Genomic DNA, 26146 nt, shown 5'->3' with positions numbered 1-26146 from the left:
CGGACGGGGCAGACGCTTCTGCAAAGTTTACGTGCAAAAAGAAGGCCAGATGCAGCCAGCGAGCGCAGCGCAAGTAACACACAAATAAGAGTGAGCACAAACATACAATTGTACACAATTGTTTCACTGAAACTCCTTTTGGGGAATTTTAAAAATGGAGCAAAATTGGTCCACTCTTTTGCCTGGATGATAAATAGATAATAATAATTATTAAGCACGCATGAAATAGAATGGAGAGTGTTCTGATTGGTTTCAAACTCTCTCTGACATCATCACAAATACACAGATGATTGTGGAAAATAAAAGCTATTTCCCCAAAACAAAATAGAGCAAGACCTCCTATTATTTTGGACTAAAAGCAAGCAGCTGAAATGGAAATTCTAATTTGGAAGAATAGCCTAAAAGAGGCATCCTCAACAAATGAATGGCTTCATTTCGGAGGGGGTGCGCGGCTAAAAATGACATTATGCTTTCATATTCCAGATTTTGGGGGCTCTGGATGAGGTCTTAAAATGTTGATTTTGCTTGGTTGGATTTTCTTCCCTAAAGGGGTTGTGCTGCTTCACATTTTTGGGGGAATGATTTCCAAATATCGATTTTTTTTTTTCACCATCGAATAATATTTGTTGATTAAAACCGGATTAGATTGAACGTCTTCGGCTTCTGTTTTCTTTTTTGGAAGGGGCTGCGCCGACCGGATGTCAAAGAGGATGCACGGCTGAAAAGCTCGCAAAGTTCAGGAAGCCTGACCACGTCGCCCGTGTAAAAACACAATCAAATGGAGAAAAGCACATCCCTCTCTCGTTCGTGCCCGTCCCTAGCTTGGCCGTGTTAAATTAGTCAATTGAGAGGGAAAAAGATCCGGGCCAGATGGATTTTTTTTTAGGGGGGGGGGGTTGCTTTAGATTATTCAAAGAAGGGAGAGGAAAGGTCAGGCTGTGGTGTGTTGACTCACGCCAACATGTTGGTGGGTTTTTTTGTGTGGAAAAAAATTGCTCTACAGCAATGTCGCACATAGCAATCGAATACTCTGGAAAGTTATTTTTATTTACGACGGAGTGAATTTGGATCCAGCAATGGAGTTGGAGTCCCGGCGATGCGGATTTGTTATTCAAAAAAGAATGCTTGCGTTTTTCACAAGGCAAAATAAATTGTGGTGGGGGTGGGGGGTGGGGGGCAGGGCAGGGATGATCACCAGGAATGGCACCAACACGTGACGTTCACAAGTTTTTCAGCACCGTTCCTCTGCCGGATGCAAGATTTCACCCACGACATTCGGAATACACGAAAGGATGAAAAATAATTACCCAAACGCATCTCGGCGGGCAGGACGGACGACGCCGGCGTCTTCTTGTATTCCAGAGGCGCGCGCTTACTACACACTGACACCGGTGGCGGCTACGAGGTGCGTTTATGCGTCCCCGGGCCGCCCACTCCCTAACCCCCACCGGTGGGTGGGTGGCAAAAAAAAAAAAAAGTTCCCCAGTGAGGGTCTCAACAAAGGAGCGAGAAAAGAAGGGGGGTGGGGGGTATTCGAAAAAGGGGAGAAGAATGCGGGATATGCCCGCCTGATTTTCCGAGCCGCGGAAGAATGCGCAGAAGCCCCCGAAGAGTGAGTCCATTCAGCACCGCCGCCGTCCTGGTGAAAAGAGACTGGGAGGTGCTGAGCTCCCTCTTCTCTATCTTTTTTTTTTTCTTTTTCTAGTTAAGGCTGAGCCCCTCCTTATATTCAGCCCCCACTCTGTCGCTCGCACATGTCATATGCAGCGGTCGCCATGGTGACGCCTCCACATGTTGTCGAGGTGAATGTCGGAGGAGCGATGCCTGGCTAATAGGCTTGCGGGCCGAGTAGGGGAGAGCGGGGTGAATGGACACGGGGGCTCGCTCGTCTCTCATTTGTTGAGCGAGCGGGGGTCTGTGCGCTGTTTTCTCAGGCTTCTCCTCTCCTTGGTTTTTTTGGTCGGGGAAGCGCTGGATTCCTCAAAAGTGGCGCCTTTTTTTCCATTTTGGGGGATTTGAGGCGTTCAAAGTACCCACCGACCGGGCGGGCGGGGTGCTATACTCCCGTTCCGTAAGGAAAAAGATGAAAAATGGCATTTTTCCTTTCTATAAAATTGTAAAAATGATATCAGACGGCACATCGCTAGCTAAAGGTTGGATGATGTGAAAAAATATCACTGAGCTAGCTAATTTAGTGGTTTTTCACATGAGAAGCATCACCACAAATGATTGTTAGCCAACATCTAACACTACCTCCTATGTTACACTTTGGTCCGTTTGACATTTTCCCCAAATCTATACTATTGGTCAGTGCACACATTTTTTAGACAATTTTCTAACCATGCTGACATCGTCCATGTCGCCATTGAACGATGTAATGTTAATGGTTGAACAAATGCGTCATTCAAATTGTTGGAGAAAAGTACAGGCGCCATTTGAAAATAAATCCACTAAAGTACTGCTAAAGTTGCTTCGTTCTGTCCCAGCACACTTGAAGCCCGCTAGCCCTCCTTTGTCAATGCACCTCCAACATCTGCCTACAAGGAAAAAGTGCACATTTGCAGCTAAAATGCTATCCTAATTAGCAATCGGTGTGTTTAAAAAAAAAAAAAAAAGAGCTCTCCAATGAGGAGCAACAGCTGCACTTAGCAGAGAGAGGAGAGCGAGAGAGCGAGAGAGCGAGAGAGAGAGAGAGGGGGATTATGGAGAGTACAGAGAAAGAAAAGGGGCGGTGAAGAGAGGAGAACAGGGGTCCTGTCAAATGCAGATGACGAGTCTTTGGGGAGGGGGGAGGAGGTGGCGCTTGGAGTGGGAAGGGGGGGGGGGGCTCTCCAGTTTATTTTTTCCATTCAGAGAGCACCCCCACCTCTCCTCTATTGTCCCTCTGTGTGACAGCTGGAGGTGGCAATGTGAAGAGGAGAACAAAAAAAAGAGGGGGGAAAAAACAAAAAACAAAAAAGAAACCTGCGCTCGCTGACCAGGCCGCAGTGTCCGAAATGTCAGGCAGAAAAAAAAAATGGCACGCAACAACTTTGGAGAACATAGCAAACATTGGAGGATTCCCAAAGTGAGCACCCCAATGCGACTCGGAAGTCTGAATCGACCGCATATTTGCCACATCAATTCAAAAAAAGGTTTGGAGTTCAACCAAAAGAGCAAACGGAGTGATTCTGAGAGGGCGCGGCCTAGCAAAGGGCCAATTAAAATTTGGCGGAAAGATGTTCACAAGCCGAGGATCCGACACAGCGTGCCGTCGCCGAGCTTCGGCGCTAATGGCTCTCACGCCGGCAGCCTTTGACGTGCGTGGATATGTTCTGACAAAAACCCCGGCGAGAAGCCACTGAAAGTCTCCTACGCTCAGCGCTTGTAAAAATATAGATCCATATATTTGCGGCCGCTTGATCCGGCCGGCACTAAGTACTTTTTCAAGGTGCCGCCTGTTCCGACAGTGGCAGAGAATCCGGAGAGGCTTATCTGCCTCGACACTCCGCGCCGGTGTTTGCCTCCCTCCGTGACACGTTTCATATTTCTAATCATGAAAAAGAGGAAGAAGACAGATGGAGAAGCAGGTGGACATGTTCAAACAATAGTGAGGGAAAAAAAATGAATGTTAAACAAATGTCAGGATCAAGTGCACTTCCTGGGATGCTGGCGCTGGCCACTGAGAGGGAGGGCAGGGATCAGCAGACAATAACAATTTGGATTGTTTGCTTTCACCGCCCGACGTGAACAAACGCGTGCGTGGCCCTTACGTGTTGGACATCGGGGCCATTTATATCTTGAAAAGTATATCCTGGAAATGGCCGCCGGCAAACAATATGGAAGGAATATGGTTGTTATTCTACGTCGGCCGGCGGCTCCTTCAAACGTCACGGACGTGACAACCGTAGATGGGATTTACGTGTGCCACTTTGAACCGCTTGGCACGACGACAAGACGCCCGTCGACGATATGTTTGAGAGAAAAATAGCAAAGTGACACGCACAAACATTCCAGCGAGCGAGCGACGTTGCGGTTCCTTTTGGAGGTGTTTGATCACCTCCTGTTTGGAAACACGCACAACGCATTCAGGGCATTCTATTCCTATTTTTTTTTGCTGATGATTGCATCTAATGGCTCAGCGATGTCATTTTTTTGCATTTGATCTGTGTGTAAGTTATGCTTCGGCACCGCAAGGCGAGCGATATTACATCAGTGGCGTGCACATCGGAATAGTTTCAAATGAGCAACTCGCTTGAAAATAGATTTCAAGCCCAGAAGGCGCACGTGAGCATTAATATCACTTGAACACTACCAGCTGATGGATATGGCTGAGGAAAAAAATAAAATCCAAATCTATTTCTTTACCACACTTTAGTTCAAAGCCAAATCCTCCATCACCTTTCCAAACGGAGGGAGCCGAGCTCGGCGCTGGTGGTGCTTTTTTTGGGGGGGGATGAATCATTTATTGGAGCCAGTTGCTGAATGGCAACTATTTTGGGTTGCAGGTTTGATTGTTGGCCTGGCCTGATTATTAAAACATGAGCCAATCCAAAAGGACATTTTGGTTCATGATTAATTCTATTGTATTACAGATAAAAGAGGCGCTCGTCCAGAGTAAAACACGGACAGCAAAACAGGGAGCCTTTAATTGTTTTGTTTGAATAAAATCCACGCTACTTTTAAACTATTATGTTCTCGGCAGGCTCGGGGAGAGATAAAACTGCAATTAATTTTAAAAGGGACGCAAACAGCGAGACAATACATCAAGTCGTGGAGGAGTGGCGGTGGCGGCGGGCTGTAGAGGAAGGTAGCGAGGAAAAGGGTGATACCGAGTGCGGGCGGGCGAGCGAGCGAGCGAACGAGCAAGCGAGTGAGCGAGCGCTTTTTGGCTATTCTCGGCAAGTAAACACATGTCTGGAAATACTGATTGAACTTGATTGACTGCCTTGGTCCCTCCCTGTTCCTGCACTCGAGACATATTGCGAGCACGCGTCTTGGTGATCAGCCGGCGACGTCACGGATGTCCAAACACAGGGGGACGTAAGGGTCGGGTCGCGTCCTCCCTCGAGATTCTGTTCTTCCCCTGGTTATCGCCATGGCGACAGCAACATAGGGCTCGCTCAGCGGGTAAAATTGACTGCCAATTCATTGTCTTTTATATCGAAATTGGCGTTTTCTTTTTTTTTTTTTTTTTTTTTGAAAATTTTCAACATACTGCGCATGACTTTTAGAGAGCTCGAAGAATTGGCAACTTTGGTGCTGGAATTTGGGCCGAAAATGAAAAGCGAGCTCATCCTAAAAAAAAGCCAATCAATCCCCTCAAGAGCGCAGCTCCAGCCGCCGCAAGCAAAACGTAGGGCTGATCGCAAACACAATTAATTATGACTTACGTCAGTTTTTTTTTTTTCCCCCTCGATAGCTATGCAACGCGGCGATGGATTGACGGCTCATTGTTGCAAAGGCATACAATCAATCTGGCCTATTTTCACCCACGAGCATAATTACAGCGCGAGGGAGCGAGCGCAACGAGCCAGGCCTGGGCGCCGCCGCCGAAGCCTTCCCACTCCCTCTTCAACGTAATGAACTGTGACTGGCGTGTGATTGCATGCATTCAAGGACGCCACTTTCCAAGATCAACAAGCAAGCGGCAATTAAATACAATCCTTTCTTCTTGTTCTGGATATTGAGCGGAGCCTAAGTACGACATTTTGCGTCCACAACGGGACACAAAATCAATATTTCAACGGGTTGATGCCGGCCAGCCAGCCGGCCGGCGTCGACTTTGGCTAACGAACAGATCATCCCATTTGTCGGTACAGTGAAGGCCGGATTTCACTGGGCGCGAGAAATTCAAAGCGCTCCTTTTAAAAGAAAGTTGAGTATTGATTGATTCGAATGATTAGAATCAAATAAGGAAGAGAAGCGGTATGAGCATTTGAGTCGACGGTTTGCGTCTGAATCGGCAATTAGGCTCGTCGGCATAAATAAAAAATGAAAAGACATTTGATTATATTCAATTGACGGCCTAAGCGAGCCATAATTAAAGCTCCCGCTCGGCGTCCGCCGCTAATCCAAAATGTGCAATTCCGACAGTTAGGTGTTCACTTAGGCGCTAATTTTAACTTCCGGGCAGACTTAAATGTTTTCATTAAATCGCCGACGTTGTTGTAATTCAATTGACGTTAGAAATGTAAAGCGGATGGAGCCGTTTGCCATTTTGCGGCATGGGCCCGCGGCGAGGGCTTTTCCACCGCGCTAGCTAGCGGTAGGTAGCTGAGTGCCAGATGTGCTAGGCCGGTAGCCGCATGACAAATGGCAGCGGGTGAGCCCCCTGCTCTGTCTGCCCTCGGCATGCGGAGCAGGGGGCCAAATGGCATCCCGGCTGACATTTAAATCCTCTGTCGTGCTAGCCCAGCTGTGGACACCGCAGGTTGTCCCCGTGGCCCCAGCCTCCTTCCCTCCCTTTCCGAGTTCAAAGGAGACGCTGGCCTTTTTTTTCTCACGTGAATTAATGCTGATCCCGAGCGAGCGAGCAAAGCTGAATGAGAGGAGGAAAAGTCCATTTGACATCAATCTCAAGATGGAGGAAGCCTCGGGCCACCGGAGGGAGGCTTGATACCATAGCGGAAAACATTCCAGCTCGACAATTTCTGGACCGAAGTGAAGAGCTTGCGATGGCGTACAGTCAATTGTCAGTTTCCAATCAATTGGCCAACGCGATCTCCATGTCAATGAAAGCGCCGAGAAACCGACGTTGTTTGAAAGTGCCATTAGCGAGCGCGGCGGATGTGAAATGTCAGCGGCGAGCAGCCCCGCTGCGCCCTCCCTCAGCTCCGCCCGACTCAGCCGACCGACCTCTTTGGCTGCCTCCCCGCTGATGAAAGCCCGAGCGGCGGTGGTGGTGGCGGCGGCGGCTCTGCTTCCCGGCAACCTTTTCGCATCACGTGACCTTTTGCTTTTGCCATGGAGCAAACCCGTGCGTTTTCAATGAGCGTGCCTTCCAAATCAAAGCCACTCGGTGTTTTCTACGGACGGCTTTTGGACCTTTTCAAGACGGCCTGGCCCGGCCTGCTCGCTCAACAGCGGACTGAGTGTTTTTAATGGCATTGCTTTATGGTTATCGCCTACGAGTGTTTTTCATACCCAGATTTACTGTCATGTGACATTTGGAGGTTACGAACAGTTTGCAGGAAGCGCAAGCATGAAATGAACGGAATTGCTTTCAGCTTCCGGCTGTGAGCAGTTTTCGCTTCATCATTTGTGTTGACGTTAAAGCACCATAACAATACCGCTACACCATGCGTTAGCACTACGCTAGCAGCAAGTCGAATGGTCTGTGTTGTCTTTAGTTGGACTCAAATTCCATATCACTAGCATTGTGCAACCGCTGAGCTAAATCGTAATACTTCCAAATTTGACAATCATCTTCTCACCACCGCTTTCGTATTGACTCTCAAAAAGTGTAAGGGGAGTCATTTTTGCCCTCACTCCAAATCACAAGTAGGAACACCCGCAGAGCTGGCCGACCTGCCGTATACGATTTACATGGGAGCGCTGGAATGGCCGCTTGACATGCAGCTGGGGGGGAATTTGCCACTTAATGAGAGCCTCTTAACATAAGCAGTATGCCAGAGTTATCTCCCGACACCAAGCCCGCTGTCAAAATGTCAACGGATCTCAATTCAGCCACCGACGGGAACGCTCACGCCGGCGGGGGGCCCCAAAGCCGATCCGGGGGTGCAAATGCAAAGGGGGCAAGTAGGAACCCGTGCCCTTTTCCAAGTTCAAGGGAGAAACTCTTTTGAAAAACATGACTAGAAACAACAAGAGGATTTCAACTCATTTGTTGAATTTGTGGCCCGCAGCCATCACTCACATTTGAAAATTAGGACCTCTTGCACATCTGGAAATCAGATTTCAAGCAACGAGATCAAATCAACAGAGCGACTATCGGCAGATGTGCCACGGTTGTTTCCTCCGATGGTCTCCGGGGCTTCTCGCCGTTGTGCGTGCGTTTGTGGAGTGTGGCGCTTCCGAGCGTCGCCAAAGCCTCCTGGAAATCCTCTGAACATCACACGGCTCCCCTTTCAAAAATAGCCTTCTGAGTAGCCCTTTTATTCTGCTCACCTCTCCACACCAGAGAAAGTAGCCTCCCTCCCTCCCTCCCTCCCTCCCTCCCTCCCTCCCTCCCTCCCTCCCTCCCTCCCTCCCTCCCTCCCTCACACCCACACACCCACTTTCCAGGTCTCTGGGGAGGAGGTTAGTGGGAAGAGAGATGCTTTTCTAGTGATTATATATATATACATACACTGTATGTACGTTATATACTTCTTTGACATCAATTCCTATAAAGACAGGGCTTTGGCGCCACCTAGTGGCACCTTATTGGCAAGAGAAGAACATTTTGAATAGCGTGCCAAATAGATGGCTAATTGATCGTAATGGGAGGCTTATATTTATATTATATATAACGACGAGGCGTGTCCCAAACGTGTCCCCTTATTGACCGGCAGGAATTTGGCATCCCCCCCCCCCCCACCTCTTGCCAGACGACCTCCATTCGCTATTTGGGTGTGCCCGCTCGTTCCCACTCGGGACTTGGCTGTTATTCACGGCGATGCCCCCCACTTCAGTTGCCATTTTTGGTTGCATTTTCTCGTTAGGGGTGCGCACGTCGCCGGGATCCGGAACGGACTGGATATTGCTCGGCCTATTGATGGATGTCTCCTTCCCCCCGCTCTGACATTTGCTTATCCTCGTCCGCATCTAGCGCTATTGACGTGCGCTCTATCCGGACATCTTTGCTAAGCTGTTTTGTCATTTGTCACCTCTTCAATAGAAATGAAAGAAGAGGAAGGTTGGCGGCGTTAAGACTTAATGACACCCACCACAGCGCCGGCTTGTGGAAGAATGCTGTCCACACTAATACTTAATGTGTCCCTCTTAGGCATTCTCCGAGCAATTGAAGCGGCATATCTTTTTTTCTGGGCGTTAATCGGTGGAAAGAAAAGCCCACTCTGCACGCTCCTCACCTGCAGTTGCTCACAACTGTCAATTTAGAGGACATTTTGCCAAAGCAGGCTTTTGCTTTAACACCTTTTCAACTTAATGCATTTGAAGAGGCCACTTTACAGCCTCTCCTGTTCAAATCGACTATTTTGCCCAACTTCTTCTCGACACGCCGGTGACATCATCGAACCCCCATCCTATTCCAGAGAAAGTAGCAAACGACAACTTTTTGTGTGGGATGGAAAACGCGACACTTCCTCGACAAACACAAGTCAAGGCACATATTTTCTCCCCATGGGGTGGAAGGCAGTCGCCCCCCCCCCGCACACACACCCCTTCCTCTCTCCTGCAGAGGGACTATTATTGTAGCTAATTATCTACAAATAACCCCGATATGACAAACACAGCCCCCGCTACTAAGTGCACCAAATCAGTCAGTGCGGCTATAAATGAATGAAAGGGAAGCCAGGCTAGGAACAAGATAAAAGTCACTCTGATGAAAAAAAAAAAAAAAAAAAAAAGAGGATGGAATCAGATGAATCTGATATAATTGAGGAGAATATCAAGAGACAATGTGGAGTAAGATGAGGCATAGAAAAGCCAGACAGATGGGCAAAGAAACGGAGCAAAAGCGGTCTCCGCGACGGCTGTTGCCAATGGCAACCGTCCTATCCATCCATCCACTCATCCATCCACATCCATCCATCCATCCACTCATCCATCCACATCCATCCATCCATCCATCCATCCATCCATCCATCCATCCATCCATCCATCCATCCACTCATCCCAGCGTGATCAGGCCAGCTGAGGGCTCGACGAGGCTGTCTGTCTCATTTGCGCACAGAAAGTCATTTAGTGAGGCAGCTATGACGCATCAATGAGCGCTTGATTAGATCCTTACCTCTGACACATATGAATATTTATCAGCGTGGGGTGAATACACATTTACTCTTCCTTTCATCTAGATCACTCTTGAGGGTCCTCCGGTTCCCCTCTTAATTTTTGTCCAATGAATATGTCACGGGTGCATCGCCAGGGACCCTCCAGATAATCTGGACGCAGCGGCGGCGCATGGAGCCGCTCGGCAAAAGGCCTTTGGCTTTTTTTTTTTTTTTTTGTGTTTTATTTGTCATGGCGACAAAAGCTCTCAGGGCCACCTAAAGGAAATGAACGCGGTGAAGGGATGGCAATCGAGGCAAAAACACTTAAGCGGGCGGGTATGCGGCGGACGGGAGGGAGGGAGGGACGGTTTAAGCCGATGCCGAGCGGCTGCACAAATGAAGCTGCTTGTGTCAAACACATATATAGTACCTACATGTATGTGGTTTTCATATTTCTTATATCTATTGATTTTGTTGCTATATCTATCTATACGTATGTTTTTAATAGTCTTGATATTTGCTTATTTTTTGACTTGCTATGATATTTTTAACTTACGTCACTGACTCCAGCCTCCACTATCTTCAGGCCCGTTTCCTTCTCCAGCTGCTTCTTCCCTCGGACTGCACAGGAGACACAAGCGGAGGCGTGGGTGAGTGTGAGCAGAGAATGACAAAGTAGCACTTTTTTGGGCTTTGTTTTATTCCCACATAGCAGAGTGGAACGAGTCGCTCGCTCGCTCGGTCAGCGATACCGAGAGCCATGCGACGGATGAGACGGCGTGAGTCAGATGTCAAAATGATCGCAGGCATGGATGGATGGATGGAGTCACCCACGCAGGAATAAAAGTGGCAAAGTCTACCGCTGTCTCTGGCGCTTTCAATCATTTCACGGAGAAAAATGACTTGAGACGAGACCAGGCTGTGGATAAATGTGTCACTCATCAGACTTAGCATTTTACGGAGGCAAAAAAATCAAATACAAAAAAAAAAGCATACATAGCCCGAAAGAAAGCGCTCAAAGTCCAAGCTAGCACCGAGCTAGGATGAGCTCAGAGGCTCCATTTCATTCAGGCGGCAACAGTGTAACGACGCAAAACATTTGGGAGGGAGGGAGGGCGACCGGACCGAGTGAAGCTGAAGTGTGTCGGCTAATAACTTAAGCCCCCCCCCCCTCGCCTCCCCTTCTTTTGTCCTTCCAATAATTAATACGCGGCGCATCTCGCCATCTCATCAAACACGCCGAAGCATTTCCAGCGGCTGCTGGCTCCGTCAGACATATTCTCATGTAAATCCATCCATCACTTCCTACCTTTGAAGCAAAGATTGAAAAAGAAAAATCAAAGGGAGGAAGGAAACAATGCGCGCAAAATGCCGCATCCGTTTGTTAGCATGTTAATGGCGCTTACAGCGAGTGGCTCCTTTAAAATCCCATTCCCCCACCCCCCCCAGATGAAGGCGATGCAAATGATTGTTCACCTCGCACTCCACATCGGGCGAGGGCCTCTTTTAATTAGTATTTTAATCTATCCCGGTGATTCCGCAATGTATGCGGCATTCCATCTAATTAGGCTCGCTACTTTTAGGATAATCATCCATCTCGTCTGGCCGGCTCCGGGAGGAGCATCCATTGATCATCCTATCATCTCGTCAATGTGACGCCGTATGTATTTTAGGCGTGGAGGATGAGAAATGGGGCTCGGGAAAGGTCGCGTGTGGGCCAGGGGTTTCAATGTGCTTTCAGAAAGTCCCAAAAAATCGAATGCGATACAGCGGGGGTGCCAATGATGACTCATGATGACGGAGGGCCTGAGCAATTCATCAAACAGCGCACTTTAGGCCTTTTCCACAAACTAATAACAATTGACCGGGATTTTTTCCATCTAAGACCCATATCCGGCTCGGGATGAGTTTTCTCCCCAAACGTGACAGTATATGTATTTGCGATGCTTTGGTCTGCCCGTTATTCATACCCAAAACAAAACGAATCCTCTCGTCCGACATTTTCTGCTAAAAATCAGAATGGCCACGGGATCGGATAGTTCGGAGGGAATGGGACTGTTCCGTTTATAAACTCATTCCATTCAAAACAGAACTAATGGCCAGTCAGCTTTTTTCTTTTTGGGGACACGTTCAAAGCGCTAAAAGTCAGAATGCCACCTCAAGTCAAGAAAATGAGCCATTAGCGAGAGTCTACAACCTACGCCTGCGTCTGAGATGAAGCTCATTCTTGTTATGTATTTAGTCGTCTGGCAGCCAGGGCAGGGCGGTGAGATACTACCTGGGCGCTGTTGGGGGGCGAGGGGGGGGGGGGCAATGATAGAGGTAATTGGGCCCAGCTGGGCGAGGGCGTAGGTGGCGGGAAGGAGCGAACACACTCAAAAGGTCACGCAAGGTTTGCCCGCTAATGAGGACCCCGACGGCGGCAAACGGCCAAAAGATTAGCCCGGCGTCAACACGTGAGCGCCGGCTCGCTGACTGACACGTGCTCGTGGGCCCAAGCGGGTCGCTATTGGCCGGCCGATCCGGGCGAAGGCCAAACGGGCCCATTTGAAATGAATGGAAAGACAATCTACGGACAGAGCTCATTAGGCTGCCGGCAACAGCTCATTGCTTTTGCTTCCAGCTAACGCCGCGTCGCTCTCGGCAGGCCAAACAACACAGCCGGCCGGGAATGCAATTAAGAGAAGCAGCGACAAAGGCCAAATACTCCGTTACTGTACTCAAGTGCGCGTTTACTCAGCGGACACTATCGCTCCGTTTGCAACAAGCGTTAGTGTCTTCACAACGGCTGAAAAAAAATAGCACTCGTTTGCCAGCTGACTAGCGTAGCGTCCTTTCCATTTATGTCAGCGCTGCATTTGAATTGTTTTTCTTTCGACACTTACTAATGGAGCAAAAACATGAATGAACCGTATTAAAAGTGATTAGTACTTTGAAAAGAGCACAGCTGTGTCCTGTGCGAGTTGGCACGCACGCACGCACGCACGCACGCACGCACGCACGCACGCACCCTCCCGCCCGGCGCTTTCGTGAGCCACCAAATATTCCTGACAGACTGTGGAAAAGACACGTCGGGTCTCATTTGAGAGAAACTCCTCCAGAGATTCTTAATGGGCATTGTCCGAGCCTATCTTTGCTCATCTTTGATTTCCTTTTTTTTATCTTTGCGGCTTTCCCAGTGATGCTGAAAAACAGCATGCGCTCCATTTTGATCAGCTTTCAATCAAATGAGATTTTTGGGCGCAGACATGCGAGTTCCACGTTGCGATAGTGAGGCCTGATTTCAGTGTCTCCAAATAAAAGCAAAAGCTGGCTCCCTCCCTCTCTCCCTCCCTCTCAAGGCTATGTCGGATCATGGTCGCGATTCAGGTTTGAAGCCGGCGACGTCACTTCAAATAATAATTAAGCACTTGTCATCACCATAACAACCGTGATTCAAACGTCGGCGTGGGAAGAGCTGGAGAACACTTCAAAAGTTCATCAAGGACTAGAGGAAGAAAAAGGCCATTTCAATCACTTGGAAGCCATTGGCAATCCTTGACGTGCGCAAGGAGGAGCAGAAATAAATACGGTGCGCCGGCCAGACTTTACGTGACCTTTATGCACTCGACATCATTATCAGCCGTTGAATATAATTGGATTAAAATGCGCCGCTTCTCCGCCATATGCTGATGATGATTATGGCAAAGTCATCGGAGCTTAACGTCATGAATACGTATATACGCTCATTTCTGCGACACATGACATGTGGTTGTTGTTATTGTCGGAAGCCAGAGAAATGCGGCGCGGCGAGACCAGACCAGACGAGACTGATGGATGGATGGCTGGCTTCCCCCCAACTATTCCGACGGGAGTTGGCGTATTTCAGCCTGGCCCTGCTGATTGATCTGTTAATACGCAGATAAGTCCCTCCACCCTCCCTATCGGGATGGGCGCTCCTGACTCCTTCTATACGTCAATCCCGTTGAAAACAAAATGAAAGTGTTTATTGCGAAGGGGCGCTCACACCTCGCTCACGCCTCGCTGACACCCCGCCGCAGCCGTTAGCCTTATCAGTAAGCAATTGCTTGGATATTAAAGCCGCCATTCTGCACATCACCCCACCAAATAACCACAGGGGGAGGGGAAAAAGGACAAGGGTACACCTGATCTCCCAGCAGATTGCTCACCATCCATATCTCACTCAAAAACAATAATATGACTCACCGGCCGGCTCGGAGTATGAAGCCCAACCCGGCGAGCGATAACTCACACGGGACTCCGCCCCCATCCTGAGATCTGACTTCTACTTGTCGAAATGGCAGCAGTGATTGAAGCAGAAAGAAAAACCATCAAATTGGCGCAGATGGACATTGAGCAAATTTCACAGGGGAAACGAAGTTTTGTAAACCGCTGTAATGACAAACAAATCCCTGTAGATGGCGCTGTTGCATTTCAAAGCTTTAGAGTAGAAGCTAAAGATGAACGGGTGAGCGTGAGCTAGCTAGTATCTCGAACCCCGACTGAAGCTCGCTGGACATAACTGGGCCGAGGAGTCGGATCGGCGGCGGTGCCGACGGATTGGCAGCAGGGTTGCGCGGCCTGGCGCTACCCTTCTGTTTATTCAGCCCTCGATCGATGGCAGAAAAGCTCGACAAAGAGCCTAAAATCCACACCATTTGTAAGCTTTGCTAGAAAAAAAAAATCTCGTTTGATTCAGACTGACAATTACAAATGATGTGGAAGGTAATAAAGTGCGCCCGCCGCCGCCGGTGGCCCCGGTTTGGGCTCGGTAATGGCGGCGGCATAATTAGCATGCGCCGAGGGTCCGCCAAAGACCCTGCCTCTGATATCAAACACATTACAGGCTCCTTCCTTCCTTCCTTTTTCTAACAGAACCCACATGACACTTTTATAATTGCGTCCCTTCTTTTTCTTATGAGGAGGCTTTTTGTGAAGATGGCTCAATAATAAAGTCCTTGCTGCTGCATGTATGTAGCTCAAAGAGTCGCTGTGCTTCTAATAAAGCTATTAGCAAAAGGCACCTCTGGGGGTGCGCGCACATCTGGGGGGGCTAAAATGGTGGCACGCATTTAGATTGCATGTGATGAATAAGTAACGTACTGTATCTGCACGTATGGTATCGCTTTCTTGCTTGCTCCGCTTGATAAATAGATTGTGGCTGTTGTGACACTGGCCGGGCGCAGAACGCCCCTTTCGGCTTTGATAGGCGCTGACACCGATTGGTCACGGACGACGGCGGGAAGAGCCAGCAAATGATTCACGTTTTGCCGCCGCCGCCTCCAGATGTGACAGAAAGCCCATGGCGTGTCAATCAATGACAATCCCTGGCAAATGATAAGACGGAGGGAGGGCTGAGAATGACTGTCGCGGGAAAACGGCACGTCGGAGTGATTTTTAACACCTGAATCCATTTTTTTAAATGGGAGAGAACACACACACACACGGCAAACTATGACCACTAAAAAATTCTCCTTCTGCACTTGTGACAAGAATAAAAGTAGCAAAACCTTGATGAAAAAAATTTCACTAAGCTTTGTTAAACGTGACATCTTAAGATGCGCAGGTGAGTGACAGGGGATGAAAAATTTCATACACTCTGAATAGAGCCTACTGGGGGTAGCGCTTATTGGAGGAAGGGATGCGCGCACACACACACGCACAGGCGAGTACTTCCCCACTGAGGCACCGATGACAGAGGCAGCTCTACCTGTCAGTGTGGCGCCAATTATCCTACGGGCTCTCTCCACGGACCGACTCTCCGCATTACTAACCACATCACTGAGGGCATACGTAGGCGCTGCGGTGCGCGCACGCACGCACGCACGCACGCACGGCTGGGCAAAATGTGTACATGCTCGCACTGACGCACGCACAAATGCGCTTTTCATCCGCCGTTCGTTCGCTCTCGACAAGCTAATGGCCTGAGCCCGCTCAAGCCGCATTCAAATCACGGTCGAGGGCCTGGTGCGAGCGCGGCTTCAAAAGTGACTGACCGATGACTTCAATGCAAATATATGCCTCCCGTCAGCAACACCATGCCAATTACTTATTGACTTCAATAAAAATGCCTCCCTCAATTAGACACTTCCCTTTTTTGGACCAGGTGTGTGTGTGTGTGTGTGTGTGTGTGTGTGTGTGTGTGTGTGTGTGTGTGTGTGTGTGTGTGTGTGTGGCTTTCGTTTGACACAATTGGAAAGGTGCTTTTCTTTTCAGTTAAGCCAGTTAAAGACGGTCCGCCGACGTCAAGGTTGGAGACGAGTCAGGCTTGTGTTAACGCGGACAGGAGGGCAGGATGTGCGCTCCGGTGAGTCAGGACATCATATCAAAAAAAGGCTTTTCATTTTGGCTGCAGGGAGCTCTCGCAGAGGAAGGAATTGATCCGTTCCTCGTCAGCTAGTGTTCAGGAACAGCTTGACTGTACAGACAAGCGCTGTGAAGGGTGATTTTTGGGATTTGATTTTAAGGGTAAGGACAACCCATGTGACCTCATTACTGAAAATTTGTTCCGACTGTCATTAGCAATCACAGACGCCATCACTCATCAAGACGGAGGGCGGGGGGGGGGGGGCACCCGGGTGTCTGCGGGGCTTATGTCAATTATCACATGGTGTTTGATAACTAAATGCAGACTGGGTGTTGAAGGATTCTACATGTTCAATGCCTGATAGCCAAGGAACAGAAAAGAAAAATGAAAACGGAAGTAGGGACGTTTCTGCCAGTAGGGGGAGCGACACTAGAAATCACGGCATGGCAGAAATGAACAGCAACCTTGTACGAGGCAATTTTTGCCATGGGTTGCCAAGCAAAAAGCCCTGAAAACCAAACGAAGCCTGAAGCGCCCGCCCACCCGCCCGCTGACGAGCATCCTGGCAACAACGTCGTCATCTGCGTGTGCAGCTGTGAAGTGCCGGTGGGCGTAAAAAGAAGACCACGACGACGCAACACGAGCGCCTCGCTTAGCTGTCAGCATGACAAACTTGACATTTCCCCGTCAGGGACGTTACTAAGACTGATATTATTACGTAGTCCGCCTTTTTTTGTTTCAGGAACAAAATGACAAGGAGTTTTTTTTTTGGGAGGCGGTAAAAGTGTTTCATGAACACCTTCACAAATGACTATTGTGTATTCGTATTTTTCTTGCCCCATGTCTTGCCTCCAGCACCATAAAAAAACCCAAAAAGGATAATCATCACAAGACGAGAAGAAGGTAAAACAAGAAAAAAATAAAAATAAATCCCCATTGTATTCTGTTATTTCAATCTTCGGGCACAGTTACCACCCCCAGAACTTGCAGCGTGACATTTCAATCCATACGCGGATGGGACGCGTTCCCTAAATGGCCGCTACTACATATGTGGGCAAAAGCCTTCTGCGATTGAAGCGGTGAGACTTTTTTAAGGACACCTGTCGGGTCGCTACGGCTCATCTCCTCCTCATTTGGCCGTGTGTCAGGCCTCCGTGGGGCTGATTACAGGCCAGATCTGATTCCGCTTCTAATTAGGGCCCCTGGCAGGTGACTCCAAGAAAGTTGCCCGCTGACGAGCGACTGTCAAGGCGCGCTGCCAATGAGTATTTGGCGCGTGGTTCGGGCAAAAGGCTGCGCTTAGCTCACCAAAGGATCTCACTAATTCACGTATCTCTGTTTTGAGGAAGAAGAAGAAGAAGAAAAAAGGGTTGATCGTCATCGTCAACAGTCATTAACTGGGAGGCGGCGGCGCTTTAATAAGTAGCTGCAGAAGATAAATGGCCGCAAAGGACAGGAAACGGCGGGTGAAAGGGGAAAAAAACCTGAGACGGCGGGAATTGATGGAGGATTTTACAGAAGGTAGTGTACGGGTTCCCGCTAAAAGGTCAGGAGTGTGCTGTTGGCACATCCAGGTGCTAATGTAACACCTCTCACACCTTTCACGCTTGCCCGCATCTGCGGCTGCCTGGCGGGCTTAGTGGACAGACTGTTGTTTTCTCCGCAACACTAATCCTCGCCTCGTTCACGTGTTGCCTTAACACGGGGATCTGGTGTGAGGACGCCACTGGCGACGGTCGTGCGTGCCTTCGTGCGTGCGCGCGCATCTGTCAACTACTACGCTTTGATTTGAAAGCCGCACAGACGGGTAGCTAAACTATTCAAGGCCGCTAGCTTGAAGCTAACACGCGAGGCAAAATGCCATACGAGGGTGAACAAAAGTAGCATTGCCGTTGATGGCAATTTTCCATATGGGTTTTCCATACCGCCTCCCATTCAAAGGTGATCCAGAAAGCATCTCAATTAAAGCACGTCTTGATAAACGAGCACTTAGGCCGAAATCCCATTCCGAGTCAATCTGAGGCGGATATTGGAGTGGAATTGAAAGGGCTTGGGTGTCCTTTCGAGAGAAGCCGGAGATAGAGACGAGTTATCACCTCGGCGGAGAGACAAGGGGGGCCTGACCTCATGTATACAGGCCGCTGACCCGTGACAGTCAGCCAGCCGCTATCGATTTAAGATGAGGACAGAGGGGGAGCCAGGAGGGACCGACCGACATATCCATAATTTAGTGCTGTCTTGCAGATGACGCAATGGCTGATGTGAAAACGGAACCTTCAAGGAAAGTGGTGTTAAATGCAGGCCTAGGGAAACTACGGCATTACAGTACTAATGGCAGCGGAAAAGAAGTGAAAAAAAAAGAAGAAGAAAGTCTCTTCTTAAAATAAAGATTCAACCCTTCAATTAGAAGACGCACAATAGAATATATACGTATCCCAAAAAATAAGATGGTTAGCTTAGCTAGCTTTGGCTATTACAATCGCTGCAAGTCCAAATAGATCCATGTATTTTTAATCATTTGTTTCTACAGAAATGTGAATACGACTTTGGATTCCCAGCCCCGCCCGGTCCGTCATGGCGGCGAGGCTTTCGTCAACTTCCGACAAGTTCAACGCGGGCACCCATCGGTCGTGGCCGTGACTTTGTATGCCAAATTACCGCAGTGATGTCCTTTGCGTAGAAGAATAATCAAATCGAAAAATGGACGTTCAAAGTACACTGGAGAAGGGGGCGCAAAACGCACAAAGGAAGCGGAAATTGAACATCTGCCAAAGAAAGATGCTGTCGCACCTGCTCATGAATTATAGACACCGGGGGGCGAGGGGGCGCAAGTAAGTGTGTGTATGTGTTTGCAGGTGAATGAAAATGAGGAAAGGGGGGGGGGGGGGGGGGCACGCCACGCGTCTCTCGGCCATCTGGAGACCGTCGCTCGGGTTCTGTTGGATCTGTAGCAATGGTCGAGTAATCTCCACCTATCCATTTTGCCCTCATTATATAGGCTTTTGCTGTTTGTCTTTTGATTGGTGTGCACCAAGAGCACCCACGCTATCTATATGCAGCGATATGAGAACACATACAAAAGAAAATCCTGAAATAAATACAATTCAGGCATAATGGGCTTCAAAGCAGACGGCACACTGAACAAGTGAACATCCTCTATTGAAAATGTTCTGAAAGGGAATCCAAATTGTACACTGTGATTGCAGACAGCTGTAATCCTTTGCTTAAAAAAAAAAAATCCTACACCCTCCAAATAAAAAAATTAAAAAAGAGAAAGTACAAAAGCAAAATCATAAAAAAAATAAAAATAAAATAGGGCTTTGAAGATGGGAAAGGCAGGAAATGTCACCATCGTGCTTTGAAGCTCGCCGGCTCCCTTTTGTTTCTCTACACTTGTGATGCACTAAAACCACTGGCAGAGCAGAGCAGAGCAGAGCAGAGCAGGGCAGCGCATACGGGGGCCAATTAAGTGCACACAGGCACCATTAGTAGGCAAAGAACATCAACAAATAAAAACACCTGCATGCCCACCCACACCTGCGGCCATCATCTTTTCTTCCATAATCAACATAATGACGTGGTTTTGATGGAACACAAAAGTAGCCACTGATATTCTGTACGTGCTAAAGGAGGATCTGGTCTATCTAAACTTGCACTCAAAATCAGTGGGGGCAGACAGCCATTGATGAGATACTAAAAGAAAATCAGCTCGTATTATCCTCGACTGTACAAGACCATGACCATAATTCTGAAAAATGGAAAGGGTCATAAAATGGTACTTTTCTAGAAGGAGTAATTAGCTAATATGGTCACGATTGAAAATGTTTCCGTAGCGACTCCTCCTCGTCGCTGGACCCGGAGGGTGAGATTCCTTTTATTTTATTTTATTTTTTTTCCTTCCGACATGATGTTGTACTTTGTATACTGGTGGGTGTCGTCCCTCCCCCCCCCAGACACGATGTTATACTTTGTATACCGGTGGGCGTCGTTAATGATTTACAGCGAGTTCACGTCATTTTGTCTCTTGCCGAGATGGACAGGGGGGCGTGATTGAATCAGCGCGACGTGAAGCCTTTTTGTGAACTCCTCCACAAGATCATCTTCACAGCTTCTTTCAATTGAGCATAATGGGGGGTTGTGCATTTTTGGATATCATTACATGATGAGTCATGGCAGGAAGATGGGGTGATGCTCGTTTACTGGGCTGTTTGTGCGAGCTGCTTCACAATGCTCAAAAACAAAACAAAATAAAAAAGACGGTGTACAAGAACCCGCTGCTCTCCACATGGTAAGAGGCGGCGTTCCATGCGGGAAGATGAAGGACGGAGAGAACAGAAGAGATGAAGGCTGAGAGGGTCGGCGCGGAGCGGAGCGAGGGAAAAAGAAGAAGGAGGAAAAGGTGGGAGCCGGTGTGTGTGTGGGGGGGGGGGGGGTTGGGGGGGCGCCGCCGCTGAAGAGAAACTTGGATTTTCTGCTCAACATGGTGCTTTAATCCCACCGTCTCTCTTCTGCTCCTCCAATCTATGGAGCCGTGACAAAAACTCAAGGAGACTACTAAACATGCATCAAGCCTTCAAGTAACGCTGGAAATTGATGGCGTCCGTCGCATTGTAAATAATCATATTTCAGAAAAAGCAAGGACATTGCAGTAAATAGATGGTAAAAACAACAGTCGCAGCTAGCTAGCCTTGTTAGCTTAGTTGACTAAAGTCCAGTCGACACGATAGCGTCTTAGCCAAGATGGAAAGAAGGTGTGGCCTTAGCATGTTAGCCTAGCATTCCTTTAGCAGAGAAGATAGTTGACTTGGGGCAGAAATCAAGCTTAAATTGCTCTGCTGTGGAAAGAAACCCCCAAATGTTTCCATTGTGAAAATGAATACGAGGAGTGTGACCAAAATCATAAAGCAAGCCATTAGGCGGCCTGCTATGGCCAGCCAGCGTGGCTCAGCTGCATGGAAAGGAGATCAGCACACAGTCCCGTTTTTATTTCTTTTTTCAAGCGCCAACTCTGGCTCCCATCCAAAGGAGCTCAATTACAAGCCCGGGTGTCGCGTAACGCCGAGTCCCGGCAAACGGGAACACTTTGCACCAAATAAAGGAGCTTGATAATTAGCTTTGCTTACGCAGTCTCGCTGAGTGTCAATCTTTTGAGACGTTTGCGTCCACAAGCCGGCTGTCCGTCCAGTATTTGAGACACTTTGTAATACGTACCTCACCTATTCTTTTCTCCGGCCCAATTCACTTTTTGGGGTCGGCTTCAATTTGCGTCGCAGCGCTTTTCTCATTCATCTCCCGCCATTTGCCGATAGCTCGGTTTGATCCACTAGAAATGTCTTTCAATTATTCATGACCGTTTCCCGACAAATACCTATTAGTAAACAAACAATGCCAGGCGACACTAATCCCCGCCGACGGGTGAAGATCCTTGAATGCACCGGAGATGCGGCTGGCTGTCGACAGGCACCTGTTACTGTCTCGAGCTTCTTCTTTGCCACAGTAAACATGTTTACAAGAGCAACGCTGAGGTGAACGCTCGAGCGTGGTGGAGCAGGAGAGCACGGAGGAGCGCCAAAGGAAAGGGGAAGACCGTGACCGACTAGGATAAACGGGGAGCTAAAGACACTGCCCGAGCGAATCGTTAATGGTCCGGAACCTTCTTGGCTTCTTCTTACAATAGAAATGTTTCCACATGACAACTTTGGTGGAAGAAGCGCTCAGTGAAAGAGAGCGAGCGAGCGAGCGGAGAGTTTAAAAAGGCAGGATTCCCAAAGAGGGGCTTGCTTCTTTAATAACTCTCAGAAACAACTCCCTGCACGGCGAGCGGTCGGTCGCTCGGGAGAAGAAAAGGACAATCCGCCGTCTCGGCCTTGGGAGCCTTTTCGCACCTTCAGCTGGCTTACTCCAGTCTCAATTCATTGATGGCTGGCGCTTTGGCTCTATACTGCCCGAAAAAGGAAATAAGACAACTAAAAAGCAGATATAGATTTCTTTTTGGGGGGCCGGCTACAAGCAAGTAAGCAAGCAGCAACACGTGTTCTTCCCTTCTTATGGAAACGCATTCATCAACTCGTCAGTGCATAAACGTTCGTAAAATGCGGCGCGCGTCGTATCGCATTAGCGTCAGCGTCCGTCAACGTGCGCAACGTCTGTCCGTCAACGTGCGCTAACGTGTCCTCCGGCAGACGATGCAAAAGAGGACGGTGTGTGTACGACACGCACGCTTGCTCGCCTCTATCCAACGCACGCACTCGCAGAGCCGGCGGCAATGGAGGAGAAGAGACCGAGGAAGACTTTGATCACCCAACTGAGCGCATTGGAGCACTCAAGCTAGCTAGCCAGCGATATGAGAGTGTGAGAGTGTGAGAGTGTGAGAGAGAGAGAGAGAGTGTGAGAGCGTGAGTGTGAGAGAGCGAGAGAGAGCGTGTGTGTGAGAGAGCGAGAGAGAGCGTGTGTGTGAGAGAGCGAGAGAGAGCGAGAGAGAGAAAGCGGGGATGGATGAAGCTCACTGATACAGATGTTCAGGGAGCAGAGACTATTGTTTATTTTGATTAAAAAAACAACAACTCTATTTGGCCACAGCACGTGACGGACGGAGGCGAGAAAATGTAATTCTCACTTCTTTTTTCAAAGCCTCTGGTTGTTTGTTGGTTCAGAGCGAGGGGAAAAGGAATGGCGGTCGGCAGCTCAGATGTGCCGCAACAAGCGGTCCCAACACGGGCGGCTTGTAAAGCTCCGCAGATGAAGCGCCGGCCGGCTATCCGGCCGAAGAGAGCAGGTAATTATCATTGGCATTTTGACAAGTGTTCGCAGCAGTGAAGGTCAACTCTGTCTGCGTGGGAGATCTATGCTAATATGCTCAGCTGGAAAGAGGACTAGCACTCAAAAAAACAGGCTGCCACTGTGCATGGGCGCATTCACTGGCAGATCAGAGCTGGAGAATTGCCAGTCCAACTTAAAACGGGGCCGTCCATTGTGCTGGCAAACGGAGGGATCCGCTGTCGTTGTGCTCGGGCAAAAGCCATGTTCTCAGGGGCAAGGACCTGCGTTGAAGTGACGCGAGTCGCTTCAGGCCAATAGAATCAAGTGAAATATCACATTTTAGGAGGACTTGCAAAAAGCCACAAATCCCAGACCGGACCCAAACGGTTCAGCTCATTGACATATGTACATATTGAGCTTTAGGATCCGTGTGTTCTAATCACAGAGAGACTGCCTGACTGTAGTTAAGTCAGTGCCGCGAGGACGTTCCCTTTTGTCTGGCCTGTCACGCCCGGGTGACCTGGGAGGCCACAAAGGCCACAGCGCAGCAATGAGTCTGCAAGCCCCCGGGCCGTGAGAACGCCGGCCCTCGCTCAATGAAGGCCGTGAGGGAGGGAGGGAGAGAGGCAGGGGACCCTGAGAGCCAGTGGCTGAGCCATCTGGAGCCAGCCAGCCAGCCGGCCAGCCAGCGAGCAGGAGACCCTGACGCACGGCTGTCACCCTAGGAGGCAGCCAGAGACATGCACGCAGACAATGTTGCTTCCTCACACTTCAGTGATGACAGAAAGGAGATGTGGGAGACTGAGCTTATTATTCAAACAGCCACTAACACGTGATGGATGGATGGATGGATGGATGGATGGATGGATGGATGGATGGATGGATGGATGGATGGATGGATGGATGGATGGATGGAAAGTCCACTGACCAATGAGAGAAGAAAAAGGTGATAGATACGATGAACCCGTGTGTCAAAGTCATCCTCAATCGTAGCCGATGCCACGCAAGTAGTCATTGGTGTCAAGAAAACCTGTTGAATTGATTGACAGTAATCCCCCGCCTTCACCTTGGAAGCAAAGTCCAGTATGGAATTTCTTAAAGGATCCCAGAGTTGAACGCTCGCACGCTCGCTCGCTCGCTTTTCGTGGCACAGTATGAACACAGCTGCAGAAAAGCAGAGATCTCACGCAAATAAAACGCGCGCGCGCGCGCACACACACACACACACCGAGCGAGACACACAAGGAAGGCCTCGTGGTTTCGATAAAGCGGCAGCTTTCCCTTTTGTTTTGCAGGCGAGCAGGGATTAGGCGACGCGCGTCTTTGTCCTGCGGTTTTCCAGTTGAGCAGAACACAAGAGCCTCTACCTCGGCTAATACAGTCAGACCTCCCAGCAGGCCTTTCACCCACGCTGCCGCTAAGAACCTGCTGCCCAAAAGATGCTTTTCAATGACTTATCAAATCTCTTCAATACTGTCCGTGCCTTTCAACCGAGTCTCTTTGTCTCGTCCTTTCAATGGGGCATTGAGCACATCAAATGGAAAGTGATGGGCAGATAGATGGACAGCCGCCGCCGCCATATTAACCTCCGGCAGACAATGTCGGGTACAGTCAAGGTAGCGCCCCGTGGAGCTTTGCCCAAAAGCCCTCGTTCCATGTGTTTCTCGATCAGGACGTACGGACACTCACGCACAACTGCAGAAAACTGGCCAAGTATGAAGACAAGAAACATAGAAGCGTATCTTCGTAGAGGATAAAGAATACATGGCCCTCAATTTAGCACTGTTTATGTTCAAATAGAAGTTGCTTTAAGGCTTACGTATGAGGTTTTTTTCAGTAGCTGTTCGCATTAGCACTGATCCGATCACAAAATCCAAACATTTATTTCTATATTTATTGATTTTTTTCTATATTTATTGATTTCTATATTCATTTTTTTTCCCTCAGATTTTAGCGGTAGGTATCCGTGTTTGCCTCTGCGAAGAGGAGACTACACTCGGGGCTCGGTGAGCGCAACGGCGTATGCTGCGCGGGCTCCCGGCGGCGGGTTGAGTCCAGAACGCAGCGTGGCGTTTTGATGAGTTCATTAGGAGGCCACGTCATTTATGCACAGTGACACATAAGGCAAAGGTCAGCCGGGATTACCCAGGTGGCCGCTGCATGTGGGCGTCACTTTGATTTTCAGACTCCATTTCAAGAACGCTGTTGCTTCACAACGTGGTGCCCAACATAAAAAAAAAACACACACACACACACACACACACACACACACACACACACACACACACACACACACACACACACTGCAGTCATGTTGCGTTCGAGTCATCGTCGAGGAGCTATTCAGGGCGCTGATGCAATCGAACGGGATTTGAAGTGTGTAATCACTGCATCGGCGATGGTCAATTTTCGCACGGTGATGGCGAGGCGCTAGCTAAGCTAGTCAGCAAGCCAAGCTCTGGCTGGGACGGTTGGATCATAAAGGTCAGACGGGGGTTGCCGTTTAATATTTCATCCTCGTGGAGGCTTTGCGTCTGTTGCCAATAACCAACGACAACCAATTAGAAGCGGGACTGAGCTGGAATGGTTAGCCATTGCTATTCGGGGAGGCTGAGATTCATAATTCATCAGACGAACGATTATGTTGACTTAACATTTGGGCTGACATTTCAGCCTCGCTCACGCCTTTCATTAGCGCTCGCTACACGCCATCTCATCAAAGTCCGTCAAACTCGAATGGTGGGGGGCGAAAATTTAAGGAAAAAGGCTAACGTGACCCTCGCTGCTTTTCCGCTGGCTTGCTAAAAAAACGTTAGTCAAGATGATGATTTAAATATAGAAATATAAAATACTGTTCATTTTTTCACAAGGCTGGCTGGGAAAGATTAGTCCCGAAATGACATCCCGGCCCTCGGCAGGATTTAATCCCTTTGTTAAACAAACACAAACACTGCAAACCATGACGGGTGACGGTGAGCGTGCAGTGCGATTGGAAAGTCCATTTCCCCACAAACCCGCTGAGAAGATGAATGGACTGTACCTGCAATTGTCACTAGGTCCGCTGTGGTTACATTGGCGGAGTTTGGACCCACCCGGAAAGTCAACGCTGGGCCGAGAACACTGCGGTAAGAGAAAATGAGGCGTCAATGGAATATCAATAAAATGTCTTTCTCTTGGGAGCACTGCATTGGAACTTCAGCAAAGT

At 48.9% G+C, this 26146-nt stretch overlaps 1 protein-coding gene across 1 annotated transcript in view; it reads right to left on the bottom strand.

Annotated features, from left to right (window-relative positions):
- ptprn2 (protein tyrosine phosphatase receptor type N2) overlaps positions 1-26146 on the bottom strand; it is a 52527-nt gene that overhangs the window by 14302 nt on the left and 12079 nt on the right. The window contains exons 10-11 of the mRNA XM_085938961.1: positions 25982-26061; positions 10432-10496 (exon numbers count right to left, since the gene is read on the bottom strand). Of these exons, the coding sequence (XP_085795087.1) occupies positions 10432-10496; positions 25982-26061 (145 nt within the window). The remainder of the gene's footprint in view (positions 1-10431; positions 10497-25981; positions 26062-26146) is intronic.

This window comes from Syngnathus leptorhynchus, chromosome 19 (genome assembly GCF_054491065.1).
Source record: "Syngnathus leptorhynchus isolate UIUO chromosome 19, UIUO_Slep, whole genome shotgun sequence".
NCBI classification, from domain to species: Eukaryota; Metazoa; Chordata; class Actinopteri; order Syngnathiformes; family Syngnathidae; genus Syngnathus; species Syngnathus leptorhynchus.
The sequence above is the reverse complement of the archived record's forward strand: the minus strand, read 5'-3'. Positions and strand labels throughout refer to the sequence as shown.